General features: G+C 46.7%; 2 protein-coding genes across 2 annotated transcripts; both read right to left on the bottom strand.

Annotated features, from left to right (window-relative positions):
• Positions 1–1,295: 1,295 nt before the first annotated feature.
• On the bottom strand, positions 1,296–19,135 carry Gpn1 (GPN-loop GTPase 1). The gene is made up of 14 exons (XM_032908973.1): positions 18,998–19,135; positions 18,324–18,417; positions 16,644–16,683; positions 15,584–15,650; positions 14,450–14,487; positions 12,798–12,876; positions 12,497–12,591; positions 10,305–10,350; positions 9,679–9,825; positions 8,947–9,029; positions 7,871–7,910; positions 6,060–6,150; positions 3,361–3,468; positions 1,296–2,105 (listed from the first exon to the last, which is right to left on the bottom strand). Exons 1-14 carry the CDS (start codon positions 19,106–19,108, stop codon positions 2,023–2,025), a joined length of 1,122 nt encoding a protein of 373 aa, XP_032764864.1. The 5' UTR covers positions 19,109–19,135; the 3' UTR covers positions 1,296–2,022.
• Positions 19,136–24,618: 5,483 nt separating this feature from the next.
• Positions 24,619–26,826, bottom strand: Ccdc121 (coiled-coil domain containing 121). The gene is made up of 2 exons (XM_032908677.1): positions 26,552–26,826; positions 24,619–25,528 (listed from the first exon to the last, which is right to left on the bottom strand). The coding sequence occupies exons 1-2, from the start codon at positions 26,824–26,826 to the stop codon at positions 24,619–24,621; spliced, it is 1,185 nt and encodes a 394-aa protein (XP_032764568.1).
• Positions 26,827–26,829: the final 3 nt, after the last annotated feature.

The following is a 26,829-nucleotide window of genomic DNA, read 5'->3' on the forward strand; positions in this document are numbered from 1 at the left end:
ATAAACAAAGTGGCCAAGAGGCAGTTGGTGTATTTAATTCACTTACATAGGGCACATTCATTAAGCACCTCCATGTTGTGGTTTGTGCCTCTGTTTCCTCCCCTGGGGGTATCCAGGTGCTGCTGCACACCAGGCTGGAAGGATGAAGTGGAGTCTGGGGGGGTGAGGGTGGGGATGGAGGATGAAGGGGGCTTCTCTGAGGACTTTGGTGTATAGCTCTTTTAGAAGGTACTGGATCAATCAGCTCTCTTAGCCGATCTTCAGTGAAACAGCTGGTGTGTATACCTTTGCTGGGGTGGGCTTGTGCACATACACATTATTCAGGGAGGTCAAGGGATAGATATGGAACTTGGAGAGTGGGAAGGAATTTTCAGAGTGACTGTAAAGTCATCATGGGCTGGAGTGAAAAGTACTGTGAATGCCTCATTCGTATGGAGAGGCACCCCGAGAATGCCAGGTCCTTGCTGGACGGGTTCTTATCCAGAAAGAGGAAGTTGAACTTATAGGTTTGCCAAGGGCTACTTGACCTTGCCCAAGTAGAGGGGGTCCCGACCCCCCAGGCTATTGGTATAGGGAGTTTTCCATTTTGCTCCAAGCTCCAAGGAGCTATTCAGACATTCTAGACTTCAACCTTAATTAGCTGAGTTTCCCCATACCACGTAATAGGTCTTGTCTTGTACAAGTGACGTAAAGACAATATCCTTAGAGAGCTGCCCGCAGGAGAGAGAGGGGGCACCACAGAGAAGAGCCAAGCATGTCAGTTATGCTCTGCATATGGCTTCCCTTAAAGAATAGGTCAAGCAGTCTCGAGCTCACAGAAGCCCACCTGTCTCTGCCTCCCACATGCTGGGATTAAAGACACGCACCTCGAAACTCGGCAGAAAGGTCTTAAGTAAAAGGTGAGGTTCTTGGATCACCATTTCCCACTAGCTATGGAATATTAAATAATCAATAGTAAAATAAAATTCTATGTTGCTCTGAAATAATACTGGAGAACAGGCACCACGTCAAGAAAGATAAGAGGCCTGAGAAGGCACGTTTTGAGGCTTGGGTGGTTGATTTACCTGGCCTGGGGTTCACAGGCTGACTTGAAACAGTTCTACAAAGAGACCAGCAGTCACCCGGAGGGCTTGACAGCCGCTGGGCCCACCCACTTGCTAATAAAGCCGATTTGGAGATGAGTCAGTAAGAATTTCCTGGCTGAGGATTTTACTTCTTATGCAGAGACCACACTCTTGAGAACCAGGGCAAACCCTTCTAGCTATGTATGTATTGAACGGACCACATCCAGGCCATGAACAATGCTTTGTATTGCTCTAAGTACAATAGAAGGAGGACATGGTGGATAGGAGGACAGACGTGGGGAACTAACCTACATATTACCTCCTTCCAGACACATCTTTAAAGCGGTCGTTAACTAATAATGGTGAATCTATTAGTGATCACATACTTTCTAATATCAAATCATAACAGAAAACTTTACCACAAAGTTAAAGTTAAATCTTTATCCAAGTCACCATTCAAACAACACTCTTGAAAATGTGCTACCTTGTGTGAGCACAGATCACATCGGACCTGGCTGCCAAGGGCACTCGCCACCCGCTGTACAAATGCATTCTCCCTTCCCATCCTGCTTAAAGAACAGCAGCTCGGGATGCAGAGTCGGGAGCACAGTGCTAAGGAGGCAATGTCCACAGATCCTGCTCGTCAAGATCCAAAGTTCCCTCTGTCCCATCAGCAGCAAAACACTTGAGTTCAAACGATGCGACTTGAAGTTGTAGGCTGAACAGTTATCAGCCGGCAGAGCAGTGAGAAGACCTCCTTGCATAAACACTGGGAGAAGCTACCCAAGGATGGGATCTACCTGCCAGCTCCACCTTCAACCAGACTTCATCTGAGTCCAGGTTCCCTCAAAGAAGTCAGCAGCTGGGAGGAGACTGCTCTGGACTGCAGCCTGGTTCACAAAGGATGTCCTCTGCATGGAGACCCAGCACACAGACTCCTGCAGCATGTGGGGGAGGCCTACTTGTTTCTCTTCCAGTGCTGTGCGATTGATTCCTGCATAAAGTTCTGGAACGCTGGCTCTTCACGGCTTTCCTCTGTAACTGCAGGACAGAAGGACGCTGCTTTTAAAGCCTTCACTGTGCAATGAACCAGAGCTACACACAGGCACATACGCACGCACACACAAAGAAAGAGAAACCACACTTTAAAATAAGTTTTGCTTTTTCAGAACAGGGTCTTGCTATGGATCCCAAGTTAGCCTGGAACCCATGGTCCTCCTGCCTCAGCCTCTCCAATGTTGAGGTTAGAAGCACGTAGGTGCCTCCACGCCTGGCTCAAAGTACTTTTGAGGGGTTACACACTCACATCCTCAGTTACTGAAATGGCTTCCAGAAGCACGCCTTATTACCAAAACGTGCAGCATCAAAGTGGAAAAAAATGTCCCCTTCATAAATAACTGAAAGGAGGTAGACAAGAGAAAGAATGGTAGATTTACCTACAGTCACAGCCACCCAAGAGCTAGGAATAAAACAGGGAACCACCACATTTGACGGTTAAATACTCAAACACTCGGGGGCTGAAGAGGTGGTTCATGGTTAAGAGCGCTTGTTGCCCTTGCAGAGGACCCAGGTTTGTTCCCAGTGTCTACATGGTGGCTCACAACATCTGTACCTCCATTTCCAGGGGATCAGGACCTCTGCAGGGACCAGGCATCCACACAGTGCATACACAGACACAGGCAAGGCACTCGCACACAGAAAGGAAAAACACATCTTTGAAACCCGACATCAATGACTCAGGTGTAGCTCCAGGGCAATGCTTTCAGCTGGTGAGAAGTCCTGGGGTAGAGCCTTAACCAATCAACCAAACGCCAGTAACAGAAGGAAACAGCAGCGTCTGACATCTGAGTCAGAATGTCCAGAGCAGTGACAAGGCCTGGTACCAGCGTTTTGGCATGGAAAGCCCCTGCCCACTATGTGGGCCACTGGCTGGACGGGGTCGTGAACTGTACTGTGGAGAAGTCAAGCCGAGCACACGCAGACAAGTGAGGGTGTGTACGCTCACTCCCTCTGCTCTGACTGGATGTGACCCGACTTCTCCACAGCAATGAAGCTGGAATGAGTGGAAACAAACCCTTTCTCCCCGCACTGCTTTCGGTCCGGCCACAGCAACAGAGCGAAGTTAGAACACTCAGCAAGGTCGGACAGAGCTCTTCACATAGAGCCTTTGCCTGCACTGTATGCTCTACCATCTTCCCTCCCCCCTGTCCCCGGCCATATGCTCAGGGGCTCCTCTCAACAGTGACAATCTCCTGAGCAGACGGGACAGCTGCTGTGTCCACTGGCTGCCGCTCACCTTGGTGATCAATGTCGTCAGTGTCACTGTCGGCTTCCTCATCCTCCTCATCCAAGGTTCCTCGAGTCAGGATCAAGTCAGAAGGGTCCAGCACAGGAGACGCGCCGTCTAGGGTTAAAACACTGGTCAGTACACTGGGTCTTCTGAGCTGATGGGCCAGTACGCTGACTAGATGGCAGGAGAGCGCACTTGACCGACAGGCATGTGTTAAGTTTGTCTCCTAATGTAACTCCACTTGTCATTCCTAACAGGGTTTATTTAGTTCACAAAGTGATTTCATGAGCTCCCCTGTTTCTGAGGAAAATGTGAGAAACATGTCTCTGAAATCCCAGCACACACCAGAAGAAGCTATGCCTTTTCCAAAGAAAGATGAAGTAGAAGACAAATGGGCAATGAAACTTCTCGGTGGAAAACAGGTTCAAGGGAGGCCTGAAAAAGAGTACAGGGTGAAATGCCCGGATACAGCAGCCAGGCCACCTTCAAGCAGTGGAGGGAGGGTAGCGTTCCCTACTCAGTGAATAAGGACTAATCCCCAAGAATGAGAAGGAAGTCTAATCAAGAATTCCTGGCACGGGGATCAGTAGAAGTTAATTTCTGTGAGGACCTGAGACTACAGGAGGCTGGGCGCGCTGGCACACACCTTTAGTCCCAACACTTGGGAGGCAGAGGGAGGCAGTGAGTTCAAGGCCAGCCTGGCCTGCAGACTGAGTTCCAGGGCTGCCAGAGCTCTGTAGGAAGATCCTGTCTGTCAGGGAGGTGGGTGACCTCAGGGACCTAGGACAAGGATGTGTTCCTACACAAGAATGGTGCCAGGGTGTGCTAACAGTGACTGCTTCCCACTGCAGTCAACCAAGAGTCACCCAGCATCCCTGGTGTCGCCTCAAGTCACCCACAGAACTCCCCTCCCCTCAACAGCTCATCCCGCAATACAGCAGCAGCAAGTGACTCTGGAGGGCCTCACTGCACGCACACAGAAGGGAGTGAGTGAGGTGTGTGCTGAAAATAGCAGACATTCAAGTTCCTGGGTACCCAGGCAGGTTCCCCCTTTCCTGATCTCTGACTGACATACGTGAACAGAAGTCATAAATAGAAACTTCATTCTCGTAATAAAGTACCCCAAGAAAAACTGTTCATAAAAACTGCTTCATAAAAGGTAAAAAAATGTATATAATTTACTGCCACAAAATACATAAATAAAATGGAACTTAGATTATATTAAAAATAAAGTCTAGCTATGCAGTTTTTGGGTCCCACTGAGCTGCTGCAAAAAATTTCTATATTGTTTGCTTTTCCTTTCCTTTTCTTTCTTTCTTTTTTTTTTTTTTTTTTGTATTTTTAATTTATTTACATTAGTTTTTGTGTACAAGTGTTTTGCCTACATGTATATCTCCACAAAGCCCGAGCCTGCTGCCCATGGAACTGAAAGGAGACTGTTGGACCCTCTGGAAGTGCAGTTACGGGTGGTTGTGAGCCTTGGTGGGTGCTGGGAATTAACCTGGGTTCTCTGCAAGAGCAGCCGGTGCTCTCGCTGCTGACCCATCTGTCCAGCCCCAGGGTATATATCTTAATATAAGCACATCCTAGACACTTTCATGAGAGCGTCAAAACTAACAGAATGAAGGAAGGAAAGGAGTAAGGGAGCGAGGGAGGGGAGGGAGCGAGGGGAGGGAGGGAGGGAGGGAGGGAGGGAGGGAGGGGAGGAGGAGGGAAGTAGCAGGATACAAAGACTGAGAGAGAGGGAACCACAGCACAAACCCACGCCAGTTACCAGAGTAAAACAACATACAGTAAAGATAAAGTCCACTCAGTATGTAATGAGAAATATGCGAAACATATACCAGATAGCATTCCAGAAAGACTCAAGACCCACCAAACACGAAAATTCTCCCTGCTCTTGAGGAGGGCGAAGGAGAGCACAGAGATGTCCGCTCCCCCTGGATTAATTTAGGATTGTAACAATGGAACCTTGACACAAATACCAGAAAGCTTTCCAGGAAGCTGGTAAGCTGGTGTGGGGTGCATGTGGGGCAGAGAATGCAAGAACAGCCAGGGAGAGGACACAACACCGGAGAGCAGCCCGAGCAGACACTGAGGCCTGTATAAGACCAGCGCAGGTGTGTAAGGAAAGCAATCAGCAGAATACACAGGCGGGCCAGGGCCAGCTAGGCCCTGTGGATAAGGGCGCTTGGTCCCTAACCTGATGAGCTAGGTCTGCTCTGAAGGGAATGGCTACACCTCACGGCCATGTAGTAGACAGTACTGCGCCCGTGTTAGTCTCACGCTGCACTGGAGTTTTATAAAGTTACATCACTATTTTTAGAAAGAATATTCAGATTCAAAATAAAAGAACACTGTGTCTGCATGAGTTTTAAGTAATTTAGGAAAAAGGAATGTATACTACGTGATGGTTAAGTCGCATGCAGCAGGAAGAGTCAGAAAAACAAAGCGTAGATGTTCACATTCTGGGACTCTCAAAAACGAAAGCTGTTCTTTGCACTAAAGACATAATTTTCCTGTGTATCTAAAACTCAGATAATGCATTGTTAAAAAAAAAAAAAAATCCAATCCCTCGACAAAGTGAAGTACAAAACCTTTCAAAGGAGACGGGCAGCAGTGGGGCATGAACCATCCTCCGGTATTCTCTGTTCCGGGTCATGTACTCACGTTACAGACACGTTATGCAAGAGCACTTCTAATACCTGTGCTGGCCCCTGGGTCCAGGGCTATGGAGCCCATGTCCTTCCGCAGACGCTCTAGTTGCTCCTTCTGCTCATTACTCTGGGCACTGGCCTATAGTGGGGTGGGGGAGAAGGGGATATGTCCTCAAGTTAAACAAGAGATCCTAGGCTGGTGAAATGGCTCAGTGGGTGGATGTGCTTGCGGCCTGATGACCTAAATACAATCTGTGGACTCCACGTGATAGGAGAGAACTGACTCCAGCAAGCTCTCCTTTGACCTCCACAAATACTTTCCCACCCCCACACAAACACATTTGTAGTCTCTTTTTTAAGGTAGGGTCTCTCTCATGCAGTATAGGCCACCCTCAAACTCACTGTGTAACCACGAATGACCCTAGACTTAACGGGAGTCACCACCACGCTTAGTGGTGCTAAAGAACAAACCCAAGGTTCTGTGCATGCTCAGATACCAGCCTTTTAGAAGGAGATGGGAAATGACAAAACACTAGAGGCTGGTGAAGGACGACGGACATGGAGATGAAGCAGTGGGGCATATGGCCCAGGTGACAGCAGATTTTCTGTCGCATGGTGAATGAAACCATTCAGAGCTTATACCCCAACCATGACCCAATGACCCTCAAGTGGACCACGAGAAGGTTCCGTGCCAAAGACCCAGTGCAGGCGCTGACCAGCCTCATCTGAACACTTTGGGTAAGAGTTGTGAGACTGCTCTGTTCTTCAAAATCCCACAACTACCCTTTAAACTGACCTCAGAGAGTGAGGGAGGTAGGGCATAAAAAGGTCTTGGTATATGTATTTCAGCAAAATTTTGAATTTTAAAGATTTAGATACGGGGCTGGGGATTTAGCTCAGGGGGAGAGCGCTTACCCAGGAAGCGCAAGGCCCGGGGTTCGGGCCCCAGCTCCAAAAAAAAAAACCAAAAAAAAAAAAAAAAAAAGATTTAGATACAAAGCCTGTGTGGTGGCCCGTGCCTGTAATCCCAGCACCCGGAAGGATGAGGCAAAAAGAAAAGACAAACGCCTCAATACAAAGGGGGTGGGGCGGGGCTGCCCAGAGGCCTGTCTGCGCACAGGCAACACACAGTTGCCCACTTAAATGAGAGTGCTTGAGATGCAGCGTGATATCACGCGGCTGCAGTCCCTCCTACTCAGATGGTTCTGTGAGGAGAGCTCTGGAGCACCAGAGACCTCAACTTAAAACCAAACAGGGCTAAGCACATAGTTCAGTGTGTAGAGCAGTACCAAAATAAAACAAAACAAAATTACACGAATTTAAAAGAAATACTGAAATTCCATTCGTCAATTATATCTCTGTAAAGCTTGAAAAAAAATTAAAAGCACATGAAGGTAAATTTAAAATTTACATTGAGGGGTTGGGGATTTGGCTCAGTGGTAGAGCGCTTGCCTAGGAAGCGCAAGGCCCTGGGTTCGGTCCCCAGCTCCGAAAAAAAAGAATTAAAAAAAATAAATAAATAAAATAAAATTTACATTGAAAGTCTAAACAAAGCATCCATTCCATGGCTAAGATGGGGAATTAGAGTCTAGGGGTTCTCCCCTTGGTTTTGGGGGTAGTGTCTCATGCAGTCCAGGCTGACCTCAAACTCACCATGTAACTGAAGCTGGCCTAAACTTCCTTTCATCCCTACTATCAAGTGCCAATTACACCTCAGGCCAGCACGCCAGCTGGTCCCCAACTTCTCCAATCAAAAGTCCCCATCAGTCTCTGGTGACTGGCTAGGCCCACAGGCCTGTGCCATGAGTGGGTTGAGGCAGACCTTCTGAGAGCTCTAAAACACACAATCTCACTCTTACCAGTGATTTCTTCAGACGCTCATATTCAGGACGATATTCCCTGGAAAGAGAAATGTCTTCTAAGTTCCTCTCCTGAAAAATTCACACTACCCATCCTGAACTCGTCTTAAAAGGGACAACAAAAGACCTGACCTCCCTGAAGTGCCTGGCACACCATCCTCATGGCCGAGCGTACCCCAGTGGGAGTCAACAACCCTGGTGTGTTGGGTACTTGTAAGTATCTGTTCCTCCTCATCTACCTAAGGCATCTAGAATTGTATCTGATTGGCTGTAATAAAGAGCTGGTAGCCAATAGCTGGGTAGAGAAGGAGGGTGCACCCCGACCGACCGAGGGCTATGAGGAAGCAGGTGTGAAGGTGGGCTGCGCACTGTATAAGAAGGGAAGAGCCTGAGCGACAACAGAACAGACTCCATCCCGAGCCTTGGAAACATCCACAAAACCCTTGATGGTTAACCAGCGGGAAAATAATGTTGCCTGGCAACCACATGTGGTGCTTCTGAGCAAGCTATGAAGCCAAAGCAGCATGCTACCAAGTGCCTATGAGGCCACATTCCCAGGGTTACAGATGCCGACGCTCTCTACTTTCCTTTAGGGGTGGTCCACCGACAACCAACAATGATGGCAGTTGTAGCTGGCATTTATGAAGTGTCTCTATGTGTCAGCAACTATTAAGACTTTGCACATAGTTCCTCAAATAATAGAGCTGTGTAGGTGTCAGACCCACACCTGTTTCTGCAGGGACATAACCATGACACAGTTTCTGAACTATCTATGGGCCTTCTATCCTACAATGACAGAACTGAGACACTGCCCGCAAAGCTGGTAACATCTACCAAGTGGATCTTTACAGGAGAGGCTGGATAGCCCCCGCCTCGCAGCCTCTCAGTCCACTCAACACTTCAGACTTCTATCCTTCTAAAGAAGGGAACGGGAACATGTCACTCCTGAGTGTGGTCTGGTCTAGCATACGTAAGGCAAATATACTTTACTCGGAGCAAGTAAATGCTGAGAAGACCACTGCCAGACAAGAAGTTGGGGAATGAAGAGTGTGTCCACGGCCCCTCCCCCACCTCACCTTTCATACTCCTCCGCAGCACTGGTGACCTGAGCACAGAGTTCATCGAAGCCGGTGCCCACCACAGCAGAGACACCCACCACCTGCCAAGAAGCATCGTGTATTAAAATTCTGAGCATTGTGCTTCTAGAATTTTGCCATTAAAAGTCATAAACCACATCTGAATACTTAAAGACATCTATGGCAAAAAGCAAGGCCCAAACTGAACAAAGCGGCCTACGTAGCCAGGAACTGATGAAAATATGTGAACGAGAAAAATGACAATCTAAAAGAAAACTGCAAGCGGAGTAGCAGTGGCATGGCCTGTGGTGGCAGAGGCAGGCTTGAGTTGCCAGTTCTGCTTACACAAACCTTGCTCCTCCCTCCGGGGAAATCTTAAGCTACATCCTCCAAAACACTCATCCTCACCTCTCCCCTCACCATCAGCAGACCCACAGGCCACACCACCCATCACTTCTCCACAGACACTCTTAAACTGCATCACAGACTCTGACGAGAGGGCTCTTGGTGACCCCGTGAAGCTCCACACAGTTTGTCTTTTTCTAAAATGTTGGGGACCAAGCCTGAGCTTCGTTAATTTGCTAGAGAAGTGCATCCCAGCCATGACACAATGGAGTACAGAGGTCACTTTACAGGATGTAAAGCGATCCTTTCACCGCTGGTTCAAAGCCAGATAAGGCTATGGTAAGATGTCATCCGCAGCCACTGTCACTAGGAGGAGGTAAACTTTACCCTGAGTGAGCTGTAGAACTCATCTAACACCAGGCTCATGGAACGAGTCAGGTTACTGACGTAGGTCGTCTCTTGGTTCAAGGCATCCTGGAAAGCCTCAAAATCCTGCATCCACTCGACAGCAAAGCTGTGGTCAATGATGTCCGTCTGTGTCAGAGAGAAGGCAGTCAGCAGCAGCCTGAATGAAGGCCACGAACTAAACCATGGCAAAAGCATGTCTTCAAGTAAGCGGCATCGGGCAAAGAACTCATCATCTACAGGTTCTCCTTCTCTGGCCCCGTTTCCAGCTCCACTGCATCCAACCATAAAGATGTCTATCTTCCTCCGAGCAGATTTCCATCAGACTGCTTGTTCCTCTACTCAACAGAACCCCCGAGGCGGAGGGATGACTGCACACTAGGGTTCAGGGGTCACTCTGTCTACCCCACAATCACTCTGGGAGATTTAGAGGCAGTACTAAATGCCCACTCCGCAGCATCCACTTCCCTAATGTGCCTGTCTTTCTGTAGGAAAATCCAACGTGCTCACAGCGCCTGAAGTCACTCCTCCCCCTACTAGCCAAACCCTCTAACGTCAGCCAAGGCTGTTAAAGGCACACAGAAATCCCCACAGATGGAGCCACTCACTTTGTTCATGACCACAATGAAAGGCAGCTTGGTTTTGTACAAGATGCTGAAAAGAAAGAAAAAAAGAAAACAAACATGGAACCAGCATTTGTAAAAGCGCTTTGAGCCAGGCATAATGTCACAGGCTTGCACTTCCAGCACTCAGAAGGCAGAGGCAGGAAGTTCATGAGGTCAAGGTCAGTGTGGGCACACAGTGAGTACTTGTTCCCAGAAATAACTAAGTGGTACTTAAGCTCATGGGACTACATAAAGAGAACAGGAAAACCTTCAGACAGAATTCAGTCTCTCCCAAAGGGAAATGACCACCAACATCCAGCCAGAAACTGGCCCTCCAAGCCCACAGTAGGTGTTCATATTGATCCTTTTTAATGCTTTATTAAACAATTCTCTTTTTTTCTATCCAAATGGAGGGAATGAGCATTTATGGAGTACTCATTATAGGATGGTTACTCTGGTAGCCACTTTTATATGTATATGTAATATCTCCTTTAATCATACAAACACCATGTAAATATATATAATTTACATTTAAATCATTTTGCAGTCTACACTAGCATAGAACTTAATAGTATGCAGTCCAGACTGTCCTTGAATTTATAGCAATTCTCCTGCCCCAGTCCCCAAAAGTACTGTCCTACAGGTTGAAAATTTCCCACATTTACTGAGATAGATGGACAAGAGAAAAATCATATATAAAGTATGCACCTGAATTGCTTTTAAGTTGATCTTCCCTTACCCTTTATTGATTTAGTGTCTGCAGTCCTGATGCTGACCCAGGCCTTGAACATGTGAGGAACACCCTCTACCTGCTGAGCTAGAGTCCCAGTCCTCTGACATTGGAGCTACTCATAAACTATAAAATGACTACTCAGGATAATCAAGTAGCTGTCTTTTACTCATTAATTTGACTGTGGAACAATGCTATCTTTCATGAAATTTCTATGTGGATCAGGACTTCTTGTATCCAATATAATGTTTATTCCCAGACCTGTCACACTGGGGATGACCCTTGTACATCCCCCAAATTAACTTCTCAGTTTCCATAGCACTCTCCTTCAACGTCACTCTGAATGCAGTGACCCACGAAGTATCTTTGCTCTCCCAGTGCAACATCTGGGATGAAACAGTGCCTGTCTGGACGCTGATCTCCCTGCTAGTGCTGTTCCAGGTGTGGCAGGTCTGCCCCACAGTCCATGCCGCCTTGAACTTGCCCCTTCGTCTGACTTGATTACAAGCGCGACACCACACCTGGCTTGGATAACACTTCTTATTGCTAGTGTCTCTTCACGGTGCACTTTTTTGCTGCTTATACAAAACCCAAGCACCATGCACACCAGAGACTCTATTCTGTGCAGACCTGGATCTCACCAGCTGGGAGTAACCCCACCTCCTTCTCTGACAGGCAAGGGAGAGAGAATGCCAATAGAACACGTCTCCCTTTATTAGCTTTCCCCTACCTCACACCAACCAACTGAGTGGGAAATGCCAATGACCATACCCAGGGCACTCTGACCAGGACTCCAATCCAAAGGGCATACAGTCAGAGAGTAAAGCTGGAGCAGTGGCTCAGCAGTTAAGAGCACTTACGACTTCTACAGGGAACCCAGGGGCTGCACATATGTCGTGGCTCACACCCACCTGTAACTCCAGTTCAAAGAGATCTGACTCTTCTAACCTCCACAAGCTCCTGCATACACTTGGTAAACATATACTCACACAGGCTCACATGCACACAAATAAATAATAAATGTCTTTTTAAAGGGGGTTGGGGGGTAGGCTGGAGAGATGGCTCAGTGGTTAAGAGCCCCGACTGCTCTTCCAGAGGTCCCGAGTTCAATTTCCAGCAACCACATGGTGGCTCACAACCATCTGTAATAGGATTCAATGACCTCGTCTGGTGTGAATGAAGACTTTGAAAGTATACGCATATATATAAATAAACAAATCTTTAAAAACAAACAAACAAGGAGCCAGGCATCGTGGCGCATGCCTTTTACCCCAGCACTCAGGAGACAGAGGCAGTGGTATCTCTGTGAGTCCAAGGCCAGTACAGTCTACAAAGGGAGTTCCAGAGCAGCTGGAGCTACCAAGAAAACTCGGTCTCAAAAAACCAAACTTAATAAAGTAAGTAAGAAATAAGTCAGAGAAGGAGGCCGCGCCTGACGGCACCACACCTTCCAGTCATCAGTTACCTGCATGCATAAAGCATATTGGACATGAAGGTCACTGGGTTAGTGCTCCGAGACGTGTCCATGACATAGATGACCACTGTTGGAAAGGAGGATGCCTAGAGCAACACAATAAGTGCAGGCTTGATCAGAGGACTCATTACTTGCTCCCTTACTCTTGTCGTCCCTTTCTTGGCAAGAGAGAACCACTGTTGACAGCATGTGCAGAGCCCCCCTCTCTCCCTCTCATATTCAGCCCCAGGCATGAACAGAGGCTGAGACACTAGCCCACTAGATGCCCTCGTGAACAAGATCCACATCTCACCAGGGCCTCAGTGATGATTGTCCCCGAAGCTGACCAGGTAAATACTTCAATCTGTCCGGGTGTGTCAATCAAGACATATCTGGAGCAAGGAGATCATTAAAGGAATGTTAGACTTTGGCAATTCTGAAGATACTGCATCACAGAGAATGCTAAATGTCTGCTGATCCAAGACTGCAGTGACCTCTGCACACTGCCAAACACTCCCACCGTGCCCTAAAGCTGCACATGCTATCGAGAAGAAACGGCACAGTGCAAGCTGTGGTAAACAGTCAGAAAGGAAACTGACAATTAAAGAAACACCACACTACCAACAAGACATTAGCAAAACCAGAAAGCAACTCTCTGACCTCTTAGGGACGAGGATGAGGAATGGAGGGAAGGAGCCGGAGAAATGGAGTGGGGGAGGGGGAGATACTGCCTGTAGAGTATCTCTAAACTGACAATATTCTAAAATCGACTGCAGATATAGTTATAGAGCCCTGTGCACAATTCTGTGCATGGACTAGAAACCACTGATTTTTACAATGGGAAGACATGTAAACTGCATCTTAATAAAACTACGTTTTGAAACAGGCACACTTGGGGACATGGACGTACGTCAGTATGGAAGACAGGCTGTGCATGGCTCAGGATGTTGGATACCCTGCGTCCAACCCCATGAGAATAAACCGATAAGAAAGGTAGCACATGAGTACAGGACAGGCACCAGGAAAACAGAGGGGAAGTTAAGGGGTGCCTGGGTGAGTGGGGAGCAGTGTGAGATGAAGTAACGGTGGTCCATGCAGCAGTATGCAAACACAACACATTTTAAAAGGAAGTTTACAGGATGTGATTAAAAAAAACAAAACAAACAAACCCGTTTTGTTACTGTTCTAAGGAAAACAAAAATCTACCTCAATTATCCCATCTTTGCAATAATGCTTTATGCACAGAAAATGCCAATTACGGAATAACAGGAATTGTTACTGGGACTGAGAGTGATAGTTTCATGGTTCAAATAGTATGTATTCTTTTTAAATAACTCGCTGTTCCATGTACTTGGTGCACATGAGTAAGCACAGAGCCACAGCAAGCATGTGAAGCCAGAGGCCAGCTTATAGGAGTTCTCTGCTTCTACCACACGGGTCCCAGGAGTCACACTTGGGTCATCGGGCTTCTAGCAAGTGCCTTTACCTACTGAGCCATCTCTCTGGTCCATGATTTGAAATTTTTATAATGAGCATATCTCCTTTTTTTTAAAAAAAAAAAAAAAAGTCTTTCTCCCTTAGAAAAAGTAAACATTAAAAGTTTAGTAACAGTTAATAGTGAGAAATGACAGTAGGATTAAATACACACACACACACAGATAAAATATTCATGTCTTCCCCATTATGGCAAACTGCACTTCCTCAAACAGTGAGCAAGTCTTCCTCTGAAAGTTTCTCCAGGTCACGTAAAAAGGAACGTGGGTGATGGAGGGGTCACAGTAACCGGGACCAATCCTCTGCATTTTACACCATCTCAGCGATTTTCTTTCCACCTTTCTTTGTTTTAATTTCTAACGAGTTTGTCTCAGTTAACAACGTCAGGGTTCAAAGGTCTCCCAATCCTCTCAAAAGTCTAGAATGTATTGATGACAGGCAATAAGTCAGTAGTCAACTGAAGCCACCTACTTGAATGTGTTCTGGGCCTTCTCAATAAATTTCATCACCTGGAAGAAAAAGACATCACTTAAACCAGGATCTACATATATCCTGTATATATATCTCCTTTAATCCAGACAAACACCATGTAAATATATATAATTTAAAACACAACACCGGAGACCCCACCAGGGTGGCCTCGATTATAGGACCCGTCACAGAACACAACCTGAGACACCAAGTAATGGACTCCTTGATGCAAGGAAGCAGAGCCACAGCAGCAGCACTGCGACCTGGAGAGCCCAGAGCCCAGGTCTTAAAGCGGGGTGGGTCCCTTGCACACTTGCCACGTCTGTCTGTTTTAAAGAGAGCAGGCTCTGTAGGCCAGGTAAAACCCGTCCCACCTGGCTTTGGTCAACGTTAATGTCTTAAGTGGCAGAATCAGATTACAATGACTATAACCCCCTCCCATGGAAGTAAGTGTGATGGTTTGTAGATGCTTGGCCCGAGGAGTGGCACTGTTTGGAGGTGAGGCTTCTTGGAGTAGGTGTGTCACTGTGGGTGTGGGCAATGAGACCTTCCTCCTAGCTGCCTGGAAGCCAGTATTCTGCTAGCAGCCTTCAGATGAAGATGTAGAACTCTCAGCTCCTCCTGCACCATGCCCACCTGGATGCTGCCATGCTCCTGCCTTGATGATAATGGACTGAACCTCTGAACCTATAAGCCAGCCCCAGTTAAATAATGTTATAAGAGTTGCCTTCATCATGGTGTCTGCTCACAGCAGTAAAACCCTAACTAAGACAGTAAGTGGTGGGGGAAACCGAAAGGGTGACAAATACTTGTCAAGAGAAAAGGCACGAGTATGTCCCCATTCCTTGCTGTAGCTGATCACCGTGCCCTGTCCTCAATTCCTGGCCAGGGTAACACCATAAGCTGATAAAAGGCCAGAGAAAGAACCCAGGTCTTTTGGATTTTTGTCTTCTCACAGGCATAAAATGTGAAGTGTCCGAGCCATTCATAGGCTATTTCCTGGCCTACACAAACACCGGCTCATTTTTGGTATCTTGTCATCCTTGCTGTTCTTCTACCAATGTGATCAAGCTACGGCGTGTGAAGAGTCAGAATTTCACAGCGTCAGGTCTGTGAACGTAAGCGATGTCATACCTGATCAAACCTGGTAGCGAAGAGGTTGAGGGAGGTCACTATGCCGCCGTTTGGCCCAAGTCCATATCTGAACGTTCGGTTAGGGATTAAATTGCACGTATGAGATTATACAGTTAGTACTTGGTTGTCATCCATCCAACACATTATGGTATTGATGTTCAATTAACGAACGGGTGCTGGCAACCCAGGCTTTGATGACCACCCAACCCCAGTGTTTATTAGCAAGGCTCTCATTGCTGATCTCTCATTTTAGGACTGGCCACATAAGGTAAGGACAATAGTGTGACTAAAAGTTAACGACTACACATGGCAAACAGTGACAGACTGCTGGCATCACCAGTTAAAATCATCTGTGTAGCCAGGTGTGGAATCTCAATACCTTTAACCCCAGCACTCAGGAAGCAGAGGTGGGAAGATCTCTTGAGTTCAGGCCAGCCAGGGCTGCATGCAACACTCTTTATTCTGATTCTCACTAGGCAAGCAACCCTCCTAAGGTTACTTAAAGAGAGTTAGCTGTCATGCTGAAATTAACCCATAAGAATAATAACTCAATGGGCTGGCGAGATGGCTCAGAGGTTAAGAGCACTGATTGCTCTTTCAGAGGTCCTGAGTTCAAATCCCAGCAACCACATGGTGGCTCACAACCATCTGCAACAGGATCTGATGCCCTCTTCTGGTGTGTCTGAAGACAGCTACAGTGTACTTATTGTACTTGTAATAAATAAATCTTTAAAAAAAAGTTTTCTGGTCTAAATTCCTGTGAGTAACTTTTTAACCGATGACTGTATGACCCAAGGCAAGATCACTTCCCCAGGCCCAGGCAGTCAACAGCTGGCCATGCATCTTCTCGGCTGTCCGAGTTATGTTAAGAAAATGGAAGTATTATTGAAATCTCTGATCTCTCCTACACTCATCTTGTACATCGTATGTCCTCTTAATATGATTACTGAAAATGAAGCGAGTTCTTTGCTTGTATTGTCACAACCTGCCAGGCAAAACCTCTCCCCCAAAGCAATGAAAGGCAGCAGTTCGCCATGACTGCTGACGAGAAAAAGGATACTGCTTCATGACTTCTTTGTACTTCACTGTGTCTCGAATATCTGAGGAGAAAAGAGAGAGAATGGTTGCCTTTATTTTTTGAAGCATGACCTCATTTGGTGGGACTGACTTTGAACTTCCCAAGTGGCCCAAGCTGTTCTCCTACCTCAGCCTTCTGAGTCTGAGGCTATACAGAAGTGTCACCGTATCTTACCAGCATTTTCTTATACCCTCCTCTACACTTTCTTCCTGACTAGGGATAACTGCCAAGTATCCTATGAAGGATGTTAGACTCCTGGGCCTGGTGGCACACACCTTGGGAGACAGAGGCAGGTGGACCTCTGTGAGTTCAAGACTGGCCTAATCTAGAGTAATTCCAGGACAGCCAAGACTACACAGAGAGAGCCTGTCTCAAACAAACAAACAAACAAACAAACAGTCAGAAGCTCTTAGTTATGATAGATAGTATCTAAAACAAGATTACAAGTTTTAGACAATTTCAATGGTAGTGGGCACGTGCACAGGAAAACCAACGAACAAACAAAAACAAGAAAAGAAAATGTACTAGCCGCTGCATGAAGGCAATTCGTAGACATAGGAACAATAAAACTGTCTATTCAGATCTACCACTACCTATCTGCCAGGGGCTAGAGAGATGCTCAAAGAGTAAGAGCACTTGAAGTTCTTACAGAGGACCCAGATTTAGTTCCCGGCACCCACATGGCAGCTCATAACTATCTGTTGATCCAGTTCCAGGGGTTCTGCATCCCTCTTCTGGCCTTTGCAGGAACCAGATACACCCATACATATAAAATAAAAGTAAATAAAAACAAACCTACCCCCTAGTCACTAGATGAACAATATTACATTTTTATCCTTTAGTTTAAATAGAAAACTTGTTGCCCAATCTTTCCAAAATGATCAATGATTTTTGTTGTTGTTGTTGTTGTTCTTGTTTGTTTTTCAACACAGGGTTTCTCTGTATAGCCCTGGCTGTCCTAGAACTCTCTCTATAGACAAAGCCGGCTTGTTACTCAGAGATCTGCATGTGTCTTCCTCCTGAGTGCTGGGATTAAAGGCGTGAGCCACTACTGCCTGGCCTAATCTATGATTCTTAGACAAGATTTCCACCTCCTAATTTGTATATTTGGGGTATAAGAAGCTTAATAGGATTAGCAAGGGACCTGGGAATCAGGAGGCCTGGACCCAAGAGCCCTGTCAGTGGATCACAGGCACTTTCATAATAAATCTACCCCTCACCCCCACTTTTTCTTTTCCAAACAAGGTTTAGCTATGTAAGTTGGACTGACTCAACTCTCAATATTCTGCCTCAGGCTTCCTCGGATCACACCAATACTAAATCTTTCTGATAGTCTCAAGCAGAAAGCTCTCCTCAAAACAACGCATATTTTTACACACACACACACACACACACACACACACACACACACACACACACACACCCATAACTTTGGAAATGGAAGGAACCTTTCTACAGATCAGAGTGAATTATAGCAGAACTCATAAACTCTGACAAAAGGAACTAAATGATTCATGTGTCAGGTGGCACTGAGGACAAAGAGAGAGGGGGTAAATGGGAATGATACGTAAGAGAGAGATAAATCTGAATAAGCAAGAAGCATGTTCTGGAACTCAGGCAAATCCACAGAAAAGCAGATAGTTAGTTAAAGAAGGCACTCACCAATATTGGCGGGAAAAGGGACTTCATGCACAGCCGGGTCCAGATTGATTACATAAGGTGGACAGCCTTTGTTGTGCAGGTGTCCTGTGAGCCTCTGCAAAAACGGCGGCAGGGTTGGAGATTGATGACCAAAGGACAGGAAAGGGCCCAGAGAATTCCCATTCCTTTCTGACCATTCTTATAACAATCTCCTTCCCTCAGCACTAAACTCTCAGTTTAAAAGCCATCTAGTTCCAGTACCTGTCCTCTACTCTCCATCACGTCTTCGCTAACTTTGACCCTCTTTTCCTCCTCTGTCTCCTCTACTAAGACATTCACTCCGTGAAAGCAAGAACCATGTCGATTTCATTGCCGCTGTATACTCAAGAGCTTAGAACGAAGTGATTCTTTCACGACTCTTCACGCAAAACCAGTGATGCTGGCATTACCTCCCCCTGCCTGGGTCTTCGGAGAGCTGCCAATTCTCAGCAAGACAATTTCAGCTGTACCAAGCATACACTAAGATTACGCAGGAGACTGCCTCAAGTGACCCAGGCTAGGGTTCGAGGCTTCGGGAAGGACCTGGAGTCAGAGGCCAACCCCCCAGAAAACTACGCGCCCAGACCCTCCAATTCCCCAGACAACTTCCTCTCGGGCCTGAGGCGCCATTACAGCCTCCACACAGTGCACGTCACCTGTACAAAGGTAGTTTTCCCGGATCCCGCCATTCCCAACACCAACAGACACACGGGGAGCTGCGGAGCCCCGGAAGCCTGGGGCTCGGCAGGAGTCACGGGCGCCGCCATCTTTCCTCAGCCACGCCCACCACTCACAGATGGGCCTGCGGGCTGCAGACTCACAGCATTAAGGGCTGTGATTGGTAGAAAAATCCGCTCTCTTGCGTATAGGGCTACGATTGGTCGGACGATCCGGCCTCTCTGAGTTTAGAGCTGCGATTGGCCGGAATAGCTAAACCGCGCTTTGGGCACCAGACCGGCTTCTAAGCATCCGACTTACGGGGACTATAGATGTTGTAGGTGCCAATAATGGCTTTGGACTAGTGACCAGGAGTATAGGGAACCAGAAAGGATTGATAAGGGTAAGGTAGGACCCGGGAACGGCAAAGTTCCCAGGGGCGTAATGACGTGGGATCCCAAGCCAGGATCTGTTAAGATCCTAAGGTTAACGGACTAAGGTGGCGTTTCACCCTTTATTTTATTGGCTAAGAAGAAAAAAAAAACTTTAAGCGTCATTTCGTTCAAAGAAATGTTAAGTAAAAATTAACGTAACACTTGAAAGATAGCATGAATACTGTATTTTAAATAACAGGAAGAAACCTCATCACCAAATGCAAAGGGGAATTAAAGAACCGAAGGGTGTTTGTGGCTCAAGTGTAGCTGAGTAATACCGGAGGTTATGGGTAGAGGAAGGGTGGAAGAATCTCATGAGGGAAGGACCGTATGACAGAGACTGTAACCAAAGTCTTATTTGCTCACCTGTATGGCCATTCGTCCAAGGGAAAAAGAAAAGACTAGATGGTGAACCAAAGGCCCAAGGGAACCAGAAGGCTTCTAAAAAGTCCCCTTTAAGAGTGAGGTAAAGGGTTAGGGTTGTAGGTCAAGGGCGGCCCTGGGTTTTGGTGACATTCTTGGAGAATGGATAAAACTGTTGAAGAACAAAAAGGTTGTCTATATCTATACATATCTCATTTTATAATGAAGAGTGCAGGCTGTTGAGAGGACTAGTTGGTAAAGTGCTTGCTGCGCAAACGTAAGGGCCAGAGTTCAGACCCCAGCACTCACATAAAAGCCCAGGCATGGTAGATTGTTGCTATAATTCCAGTGCTGGAGAACTAGAGACCGGAGAAACCCAGGAGCTCAGTGGCCAGCTAGCTTAGCCAAAGTAATCAGCTCCAGGATCAGTGAACAACGTCTTCTTTTTCTTTTTTTCTTTTTTTTTTTTCGGAGCTGAGGACCGAACCCAGGGCCTTGCACTTGCTAGGCAAGCACTCTACCACTGAGCTAAATCCCCAACTCGAACAACATCTTAAAATACCACCAAATGGATAGTGATTGATCTTACCTGACTCAGGCCCTCTCCGGGCAGCACTGTCTGGCTTGTGTTACCTTCTAGCAGTTCAGTTAGTTTAACCATGATGACATTTAAATTTGGAGTCTTTTTTAGTTACAGTTATGTGTGTGAGCGTGCATGTATGTAGGCCTGCATACCATAGTTTGTGTATACGTTAGAGGACAACTTGTGAAACTCGGGACTCCCCACCATGTGGGCCCCAGGGATCGAACTCAAGTTGGAAAGCTTGGCTGTGAACACCTGTAATTACTGACCCATCTCCTGGCTGTGGCATCAGCAATATGGCCAGTTGAAGCTTTGTGTGGGGAGATTCTCTGATGACCTTTAATCTCCTCTCAGAAGGAGAAGAAGGAAAGGGAGAGGGAAGAAAAGAAGAAGGGGAGGAGGAAGAAGAGAAGAAAGAGCAAGGTTTGAAATTCCTACTGTCTCAGCAGAAATGACTATCAATCATTTTCCAAGAGCAAGAGAAACCCCACCTGTTACGTTGGAAATAAAAGAAGGCACATGGCTGGTTTGTTTTGTTTTGTTTTGTTTTGTTTTAAATAGATTTGGGTAGCAGGAGAAGCTCGAACCTGAGGATCATTTGTTTTAAGGTCTTTTATAGAACACCTGTACTCCCATCGCTCAGAAAGCGAAGCAGTGAGATAGCCAAGTTCAGGGTCAGTCCCCGCAGGTCAGGAGTAATTTGAGGTGAGGGAGATATGTGCGGTACTTGAACCATACCCCACCCTCTGCCTTTTCAGGACTCCTTTTTCTTTTCCTTCAAAGGAAAGTGATCAGAGGACATGATATAGATTATGTTGACCACACTGTTTCATCTTGTAAAAATTCAGTAGAACACTACAACCCGGAGGCCACGTTTTGGATACATGTAGGTTGTTGATATTAATATGAGCTCTCAAGTATGGTTCTGTGTAGGTTAGCTTTGAGTATCAGCTCGATACAAAGAAGAGTCACCTGTGGGGACAGAGTCTCAATTGAGAGATTCCCCAGATCAGATTGGTTTGTGATCATGTCTGTGGGAGGTTGTCTTGAATTTTAGCCAATGTGAGAGGGTGGAGAAGGAGCTAGCAAACAGCACTCCACTGTGATTTCTGCTCCAAGTTCCTGTGGTGGTTTGAATAAGAATATTCCCCCACCTGCCCCCTATCCCTGCACACTCATATATTTAAATCTTTAGTCACTAAGGAATGGAACTCTTTGACAGGATTAGGAAGTGTGGCTTTGTGGAGGCAATGTGTCACAGGGGCTTAAGGTTTTCAAGAGCCCAGAGCTGCAGGTCCAGTGTCTGTCTCTCTCCCTCTCTCTCTCCCTCTCTACCCCTCCCCTCCCCACCCCCCTTCCCCTCTTACTCCCCTTCCCCTCCCAGTTCCCTCCCTCCCATCCCTCTCCCCTCCCAGTTCCCCTCATTCCCCATCCCTCTCCCCTCCCAGTTCCCCTCCCTCCCCATCCCTCTCCCCTCCCAGTTCCCCTCCCCGTCTCCTCCTCCCTCCCCCTCCCCCTCCTCCCGCCCTCTTCTCCCCTACCCCTACCCCCTCCCTCCCATCTCTCTGTTGGACGTGGTAGCTCTCAGCTACTGCTCCAATGCCATGCAAGGTGCCATGATGATAATGGACTAAACCTCTGAAACTGTACACAAGCCCCCAGTTAAACGCTTTCCTTTATTAGAGTCGCCTTGGTCATGGTGTCGCTTCACAGCAGTAGAACAGCTTCCCTCAATGATGGAAGTAAAATAAACCCGTTCCTCCCTACGATGCTTTGGCCATGGTGTTTACCACAACAGATAGCAAAGGTGTGCAGATGTGAAATGTAAATCAGTACAGTGTAAAGCCAGAACGGGGTGAAGCCAGAACAGGAGCCACGTTAATTCTCCAAAACCTTACGAGGATAAGTTTAATAACGGTCACTTAAAAACGATTCATAAATAAATGAACTTGAACCTGCACCACAAGACTGGGTTGTGCGGGCATATGCAGAAAATACCCCTCACTTTGGTGTGCCAAGGGAGATGCTCAAGAGGGGAAGAAGTTACAGTGCATGCTGGGAACATTTATCGGAGAAGACCCCTGTCCTCCAAAACCTTTCTAATCTCCCTAAATTATAGACTTGTATGACAAATACATGCATCCAACTTTCTACTTGTCACCTTTCTCCAAGTAGCAGGCCAGCCTCACTCTTCCCTGTAGGATGTTAGTAAAGGGGACATTTTCTCCTTTCTCTGCTACATCAGGGCCCTACAGCAGAATCGTGCACACAGATGGCAGACGGTTGCTTCCCTGTGTGGCCTTGTGAAGGAGACCCACCTGGTAACCTGGAGCAGCTATCTGAAACCATTAATGAGGCAAGAAATGAGTCTGTTGAGATATTGCACACTCTTGTTTCTTAAAACCAGCTCTAGAACACTGTGGTGCACAACCTTGCCTGAACTGAGTGAAGAATAAAACGTAATGTATTCACACACAGGTTATATGAGCTATAAATTTAATAAGGGCTTCTCCTGATAATTATGAATAAACCCAAACTATCCTGTGTATCTGGGGAAAGCAATTTATGGAGCACATCAAGTGTGCCAATTATATTATTGTATCATGTGCATGTTTATGTGTGTATACATATATTTGTGGACAGGAATAAGAAACACCAAACTTACAGTCCAGAGGGATTGAGACTGAATTTTCATTTGACTTTTAGTACGGAGGCCCTGTACCTAGGGCCTTTCCTGTTGCTACACAAACGCTCTACCTTGACTTTGTATCCCTTATTTCTTTTCTTTTCTTTCTTTCTTTCTTTTTTTTTTTTTTAGATTGCTTAAAATGTTGCCAAAGTGGCCTTGAACTCACTCTTGAGCTTGTGGTCCTCCTGCTTCAGCCTGGCGGGGGTAGCAGCCTAGCTGAGCACAGTGCACACTTTATTTCTGAACAAGGATAAGGAGTTGTATCTTCTTGTACTTCAGAAAATAGCTTTTAAAGTCCATAGCAGCTGGGTGCAGTGGCTCACGTCAGTAATTGAAGCACTCCGAAGGCTGATGCAGGTGGATTTGCCATGCATTTAAGGCCACATGATAGCTACATAATGAATTCCAAGACAGCTTGACAGCTACTAAGTGAGACCCTGCCTCAAAAAGAAAAAGTTTACAAAACAAAAATATCTCTCTCCCACCTCCTTCTTTTTTTTTTTTTTTTTTCTTTTTTTTTCGGAGCTGGGGACCGAAACCAGGGCCTTGCGCTTCCTAGGCAAGCGCTCTACCACTGAGCTAAATCCCCAACCCCTCTCCCACCTCCCTTCTTAAAAGCAGTGCTTTAAATACATTCCTCACTGAGAGCCTCCTCTTTACTCTCTCTCTCCCCTAGACATTTCTCTATTCCGGAGCAAACAGCCCCACCTGTTTTCAGACGTGGAAGCCAACGGCATCATTCTCAGGGTCTCCTTGGCTTCTGCCTCTCTGTATCTCTTTCCAGCCTCACCTTCCCCTCCTTTACCCAAACTCTCAGAGCACTCGCTAGCAAACTTCTTTCAAGTTGTGGTTTCCCATTTAGTGAGCATGCATGCATGCATGGGGTGTGTGTACCCTGGTACTCGTGTGGAGATGAGAGGACCACTCAGAAGAGTCTGTTCTTCCCTCTACGTTGGGATTAGATCACACTCAGTCCACTGGACTTGGCTGCAAGCATCCTTAGCACCCGAGCCGTCGCACTGGCTATACTTCAGTTATATGCAGTTTGTATTTTAATGACTCGCCTTACTCTGACTTAAGGCCTCTGCGCTCGGTGTCTGTCTCTTCCTGGGGCGTTCCCTTCCTTGGTTTGCTTGGTGGGCTTTAATGTTCTAGTGCAGCTTCCTGCTATTAAACTCACTTTTTTGAACACCACCCCATTTCGTTTCCTCCGTGAACGAGGAGGCAGCTCCATTTTAGGTGCTACGGCAGACTGAGGCAGAGAAGTACTTTACTGAACTGGTGTTTATTGAACACTGGTCTATAACAATGATCCCATGGTGTCCAGTGGTCCCCCATGGGAACATGTAAGAATCATGAAAAATCTCCGTGATTTTTCCAAGCTGGCCCAGCGCCACTGGCCATCCAACAGTATCTCCAGTAGACTAAGACACTGACAGGGCCTAGTAGTTCTGAGTAGTTCTGGCTAATAAATAAACTACACTGGATTTATTCTTGATTTGGTGCAGGGAGGATGGTTCAGTGTGGCCTCAGGACACCCTGGTTTTGGGGTCAAAGGTCACAAGCATGACTTCTCTCCCTCTTTGCCTTAAGCTGCCCTCTCCCCCTAACTAAGGCTTCTCGATACCACCGTTCCTCCTTCAGCCACTGTTTCCACATCTCTAGCTTCCTCTTTATACACTCCAGCTGGTGGTACTCCTGGATTAGCTTCAATAGGTCCTCCTGTAACTCCTGGTTCTCTCTGCAGACACCATCGCAAAATTCCGAATTCACTTTCTTGGCTGTGGACTCCAAGACCCTGGCCTTCCGCCTAACCTCTGGGGTGCCCTGGCCTCCTGCCTGCAGCGATTTTAGTTCCTCTATCTGTCTCACTAGGTGCTTCCTTTGCTGCAGGAACTCCAAGTGTGCCTGGCGGTCCTGCCGAGCCATCTCGACTTTCATGTTCTCTATCTCCTTCTCCAACATCTGGATTTTCATCTTCTGGTTATTCTTTAAGGAGGAAATATGCTCCATTGACTGAAACTGCCGCCTCAACTGAACCTGGTGGCTTGTCCCCTGCCAGAACTGAGTTTGAAGCTCGGCGGATTGCTGGGCAAACCTGAGTGTCAGTTCTTGTTTCTCTCGTCTAATCTCCTCACATTCCTGAAAGTATCGATTCCACAGTTCCCAGTGTTTCTTTTTACACTGCTTACTTTGTTTCCTTAGGACCCTGACGAAGCTGTTCTCGGCTTCCAGGCAGAGAATTTCGTTCTGCAGCAGCCTGCTCTCTTGCAACAGGAGGTCCTGCCGGAGTTTGGCCTCTTCTATTTTTTGGTTCAGATCCTCCAGTGCCTCAACTATCTTTTTTCTTAACCTGTTCTTTAATTTCTTTGGCTTCTTTGACTTCTTTGGCTTGAACATTTCATTTAGAATAGTAAGATACGTTGATGGCTGAGGAGAACCTTTTGAACTCTGGGCAAATCTGGAAGAAGAACAAAGGAAATAAATATTTCTTCTTCAGTTCTTTAGGCGGGACTGAGAAAAAAATAACCGGAAACTGAACCTCTGTGTTTCCATTATGTGTCAGATAGAGCCAGTGCTGCTGGTCAGATGTTTGGCAAGTTGGTATATTCAGGGGTTGTTTGTGAGGAAGAACTACACTGAGAAAAGTGACTCCATCAGATTATCTGTAGAAGTCTTTTTTTTTTTTTAATTAAAAATTGATTGATGTGGGTGGGCCCAGCCCATAAGGGTAAGGTCACACCCCTAGGCAGGTGGTCCTTAACTGAATAAGAAAGCAGCCTAAGGGGGCTGGAGAGATGGCTCAGATGGAGAGAAGAGCACTGACTGCTCTTCCAGAGGTCCTGAATTCAAATCCCAGCAACCACATGGTGGCTCACAACCCTCTGTAATGGGATCTGATGCCCTCTTCTGGTGTGTCTGAAGATAGCTACAGTATGCACACACACACACACACACACACACACACACACATATATACATATACATGCATACATATATATATATATATGAATGAAAGCAGTCCAAGTAAGTGGCTTCTGCTTCAGTTCCTGCCTCCAGGTTCCTGTCTTGAGCTCCTGCCCTGACTTCTTTGGATGATGAACTGTTACACAGAAACAAAGATGAAATAAACCCTCCCCAGCTTTGGTTGCTTTGGGTTGTGTTGTTTTGTCAGAGCAGTAGAAACCCTAACTAAGGCAGGGCCTCTCACTACACACAATGCTCAGTGATTAGGCTAGTCTGAATGGCTGGCCAATAAATACCTGGGATCTGCCTATTTCTGTGCCCCTATGCCAGCCTTAGGGGTTGCAAGCATGTGCTGCCTTGCCTAGCTCTGTAACTGGGTGCTGGTGATCTGAATTCAGGGCTTCGTGTCACGTGGCAAGCCTGAGCCACTGAAGCATCTCCCAGGCCGCCCTTCTTCCATCACTGTTTTCAAGCTTAGGAGACCTTCCATTCACACCAACCCCGCCTCAGTACCTACCTGGTTCCAGAACTCAGGGACTGATGGAAGTAAGTCTGGTGCCCACCGAGGGCCTTTGCCAAAGAACTCATGCTACATGTTTGCCTTTGGGGAGCACAATCGTTAAGAGGAGTCTTTAGTTTGGGGAACACAGGATCGGACTTTGTGCAACTAGTGTTGACATCACATTTCTTGGTCTCATCTATAAAATTAGTCCTAGCAGGATGCCTGGATTTGCCCTCAGACCTGGGACTCCTGTCTTGTGAAATGCAGTTGCACTGCATTTGGGATTCCATCTC

This window comes from Rattus rattus, chromosome 7 (assembly GCF_011064425.1).
Source record: "Rattus rattus isolate New Zealand chromosome 7, Rrattus_CSIRO_v1, whole genome shotgun sequence".
NCBI lineage: Eukaryota > Metazoa > Chordata > Mammalia > Rodentia > Muridae > Rattus > Rattus rattus.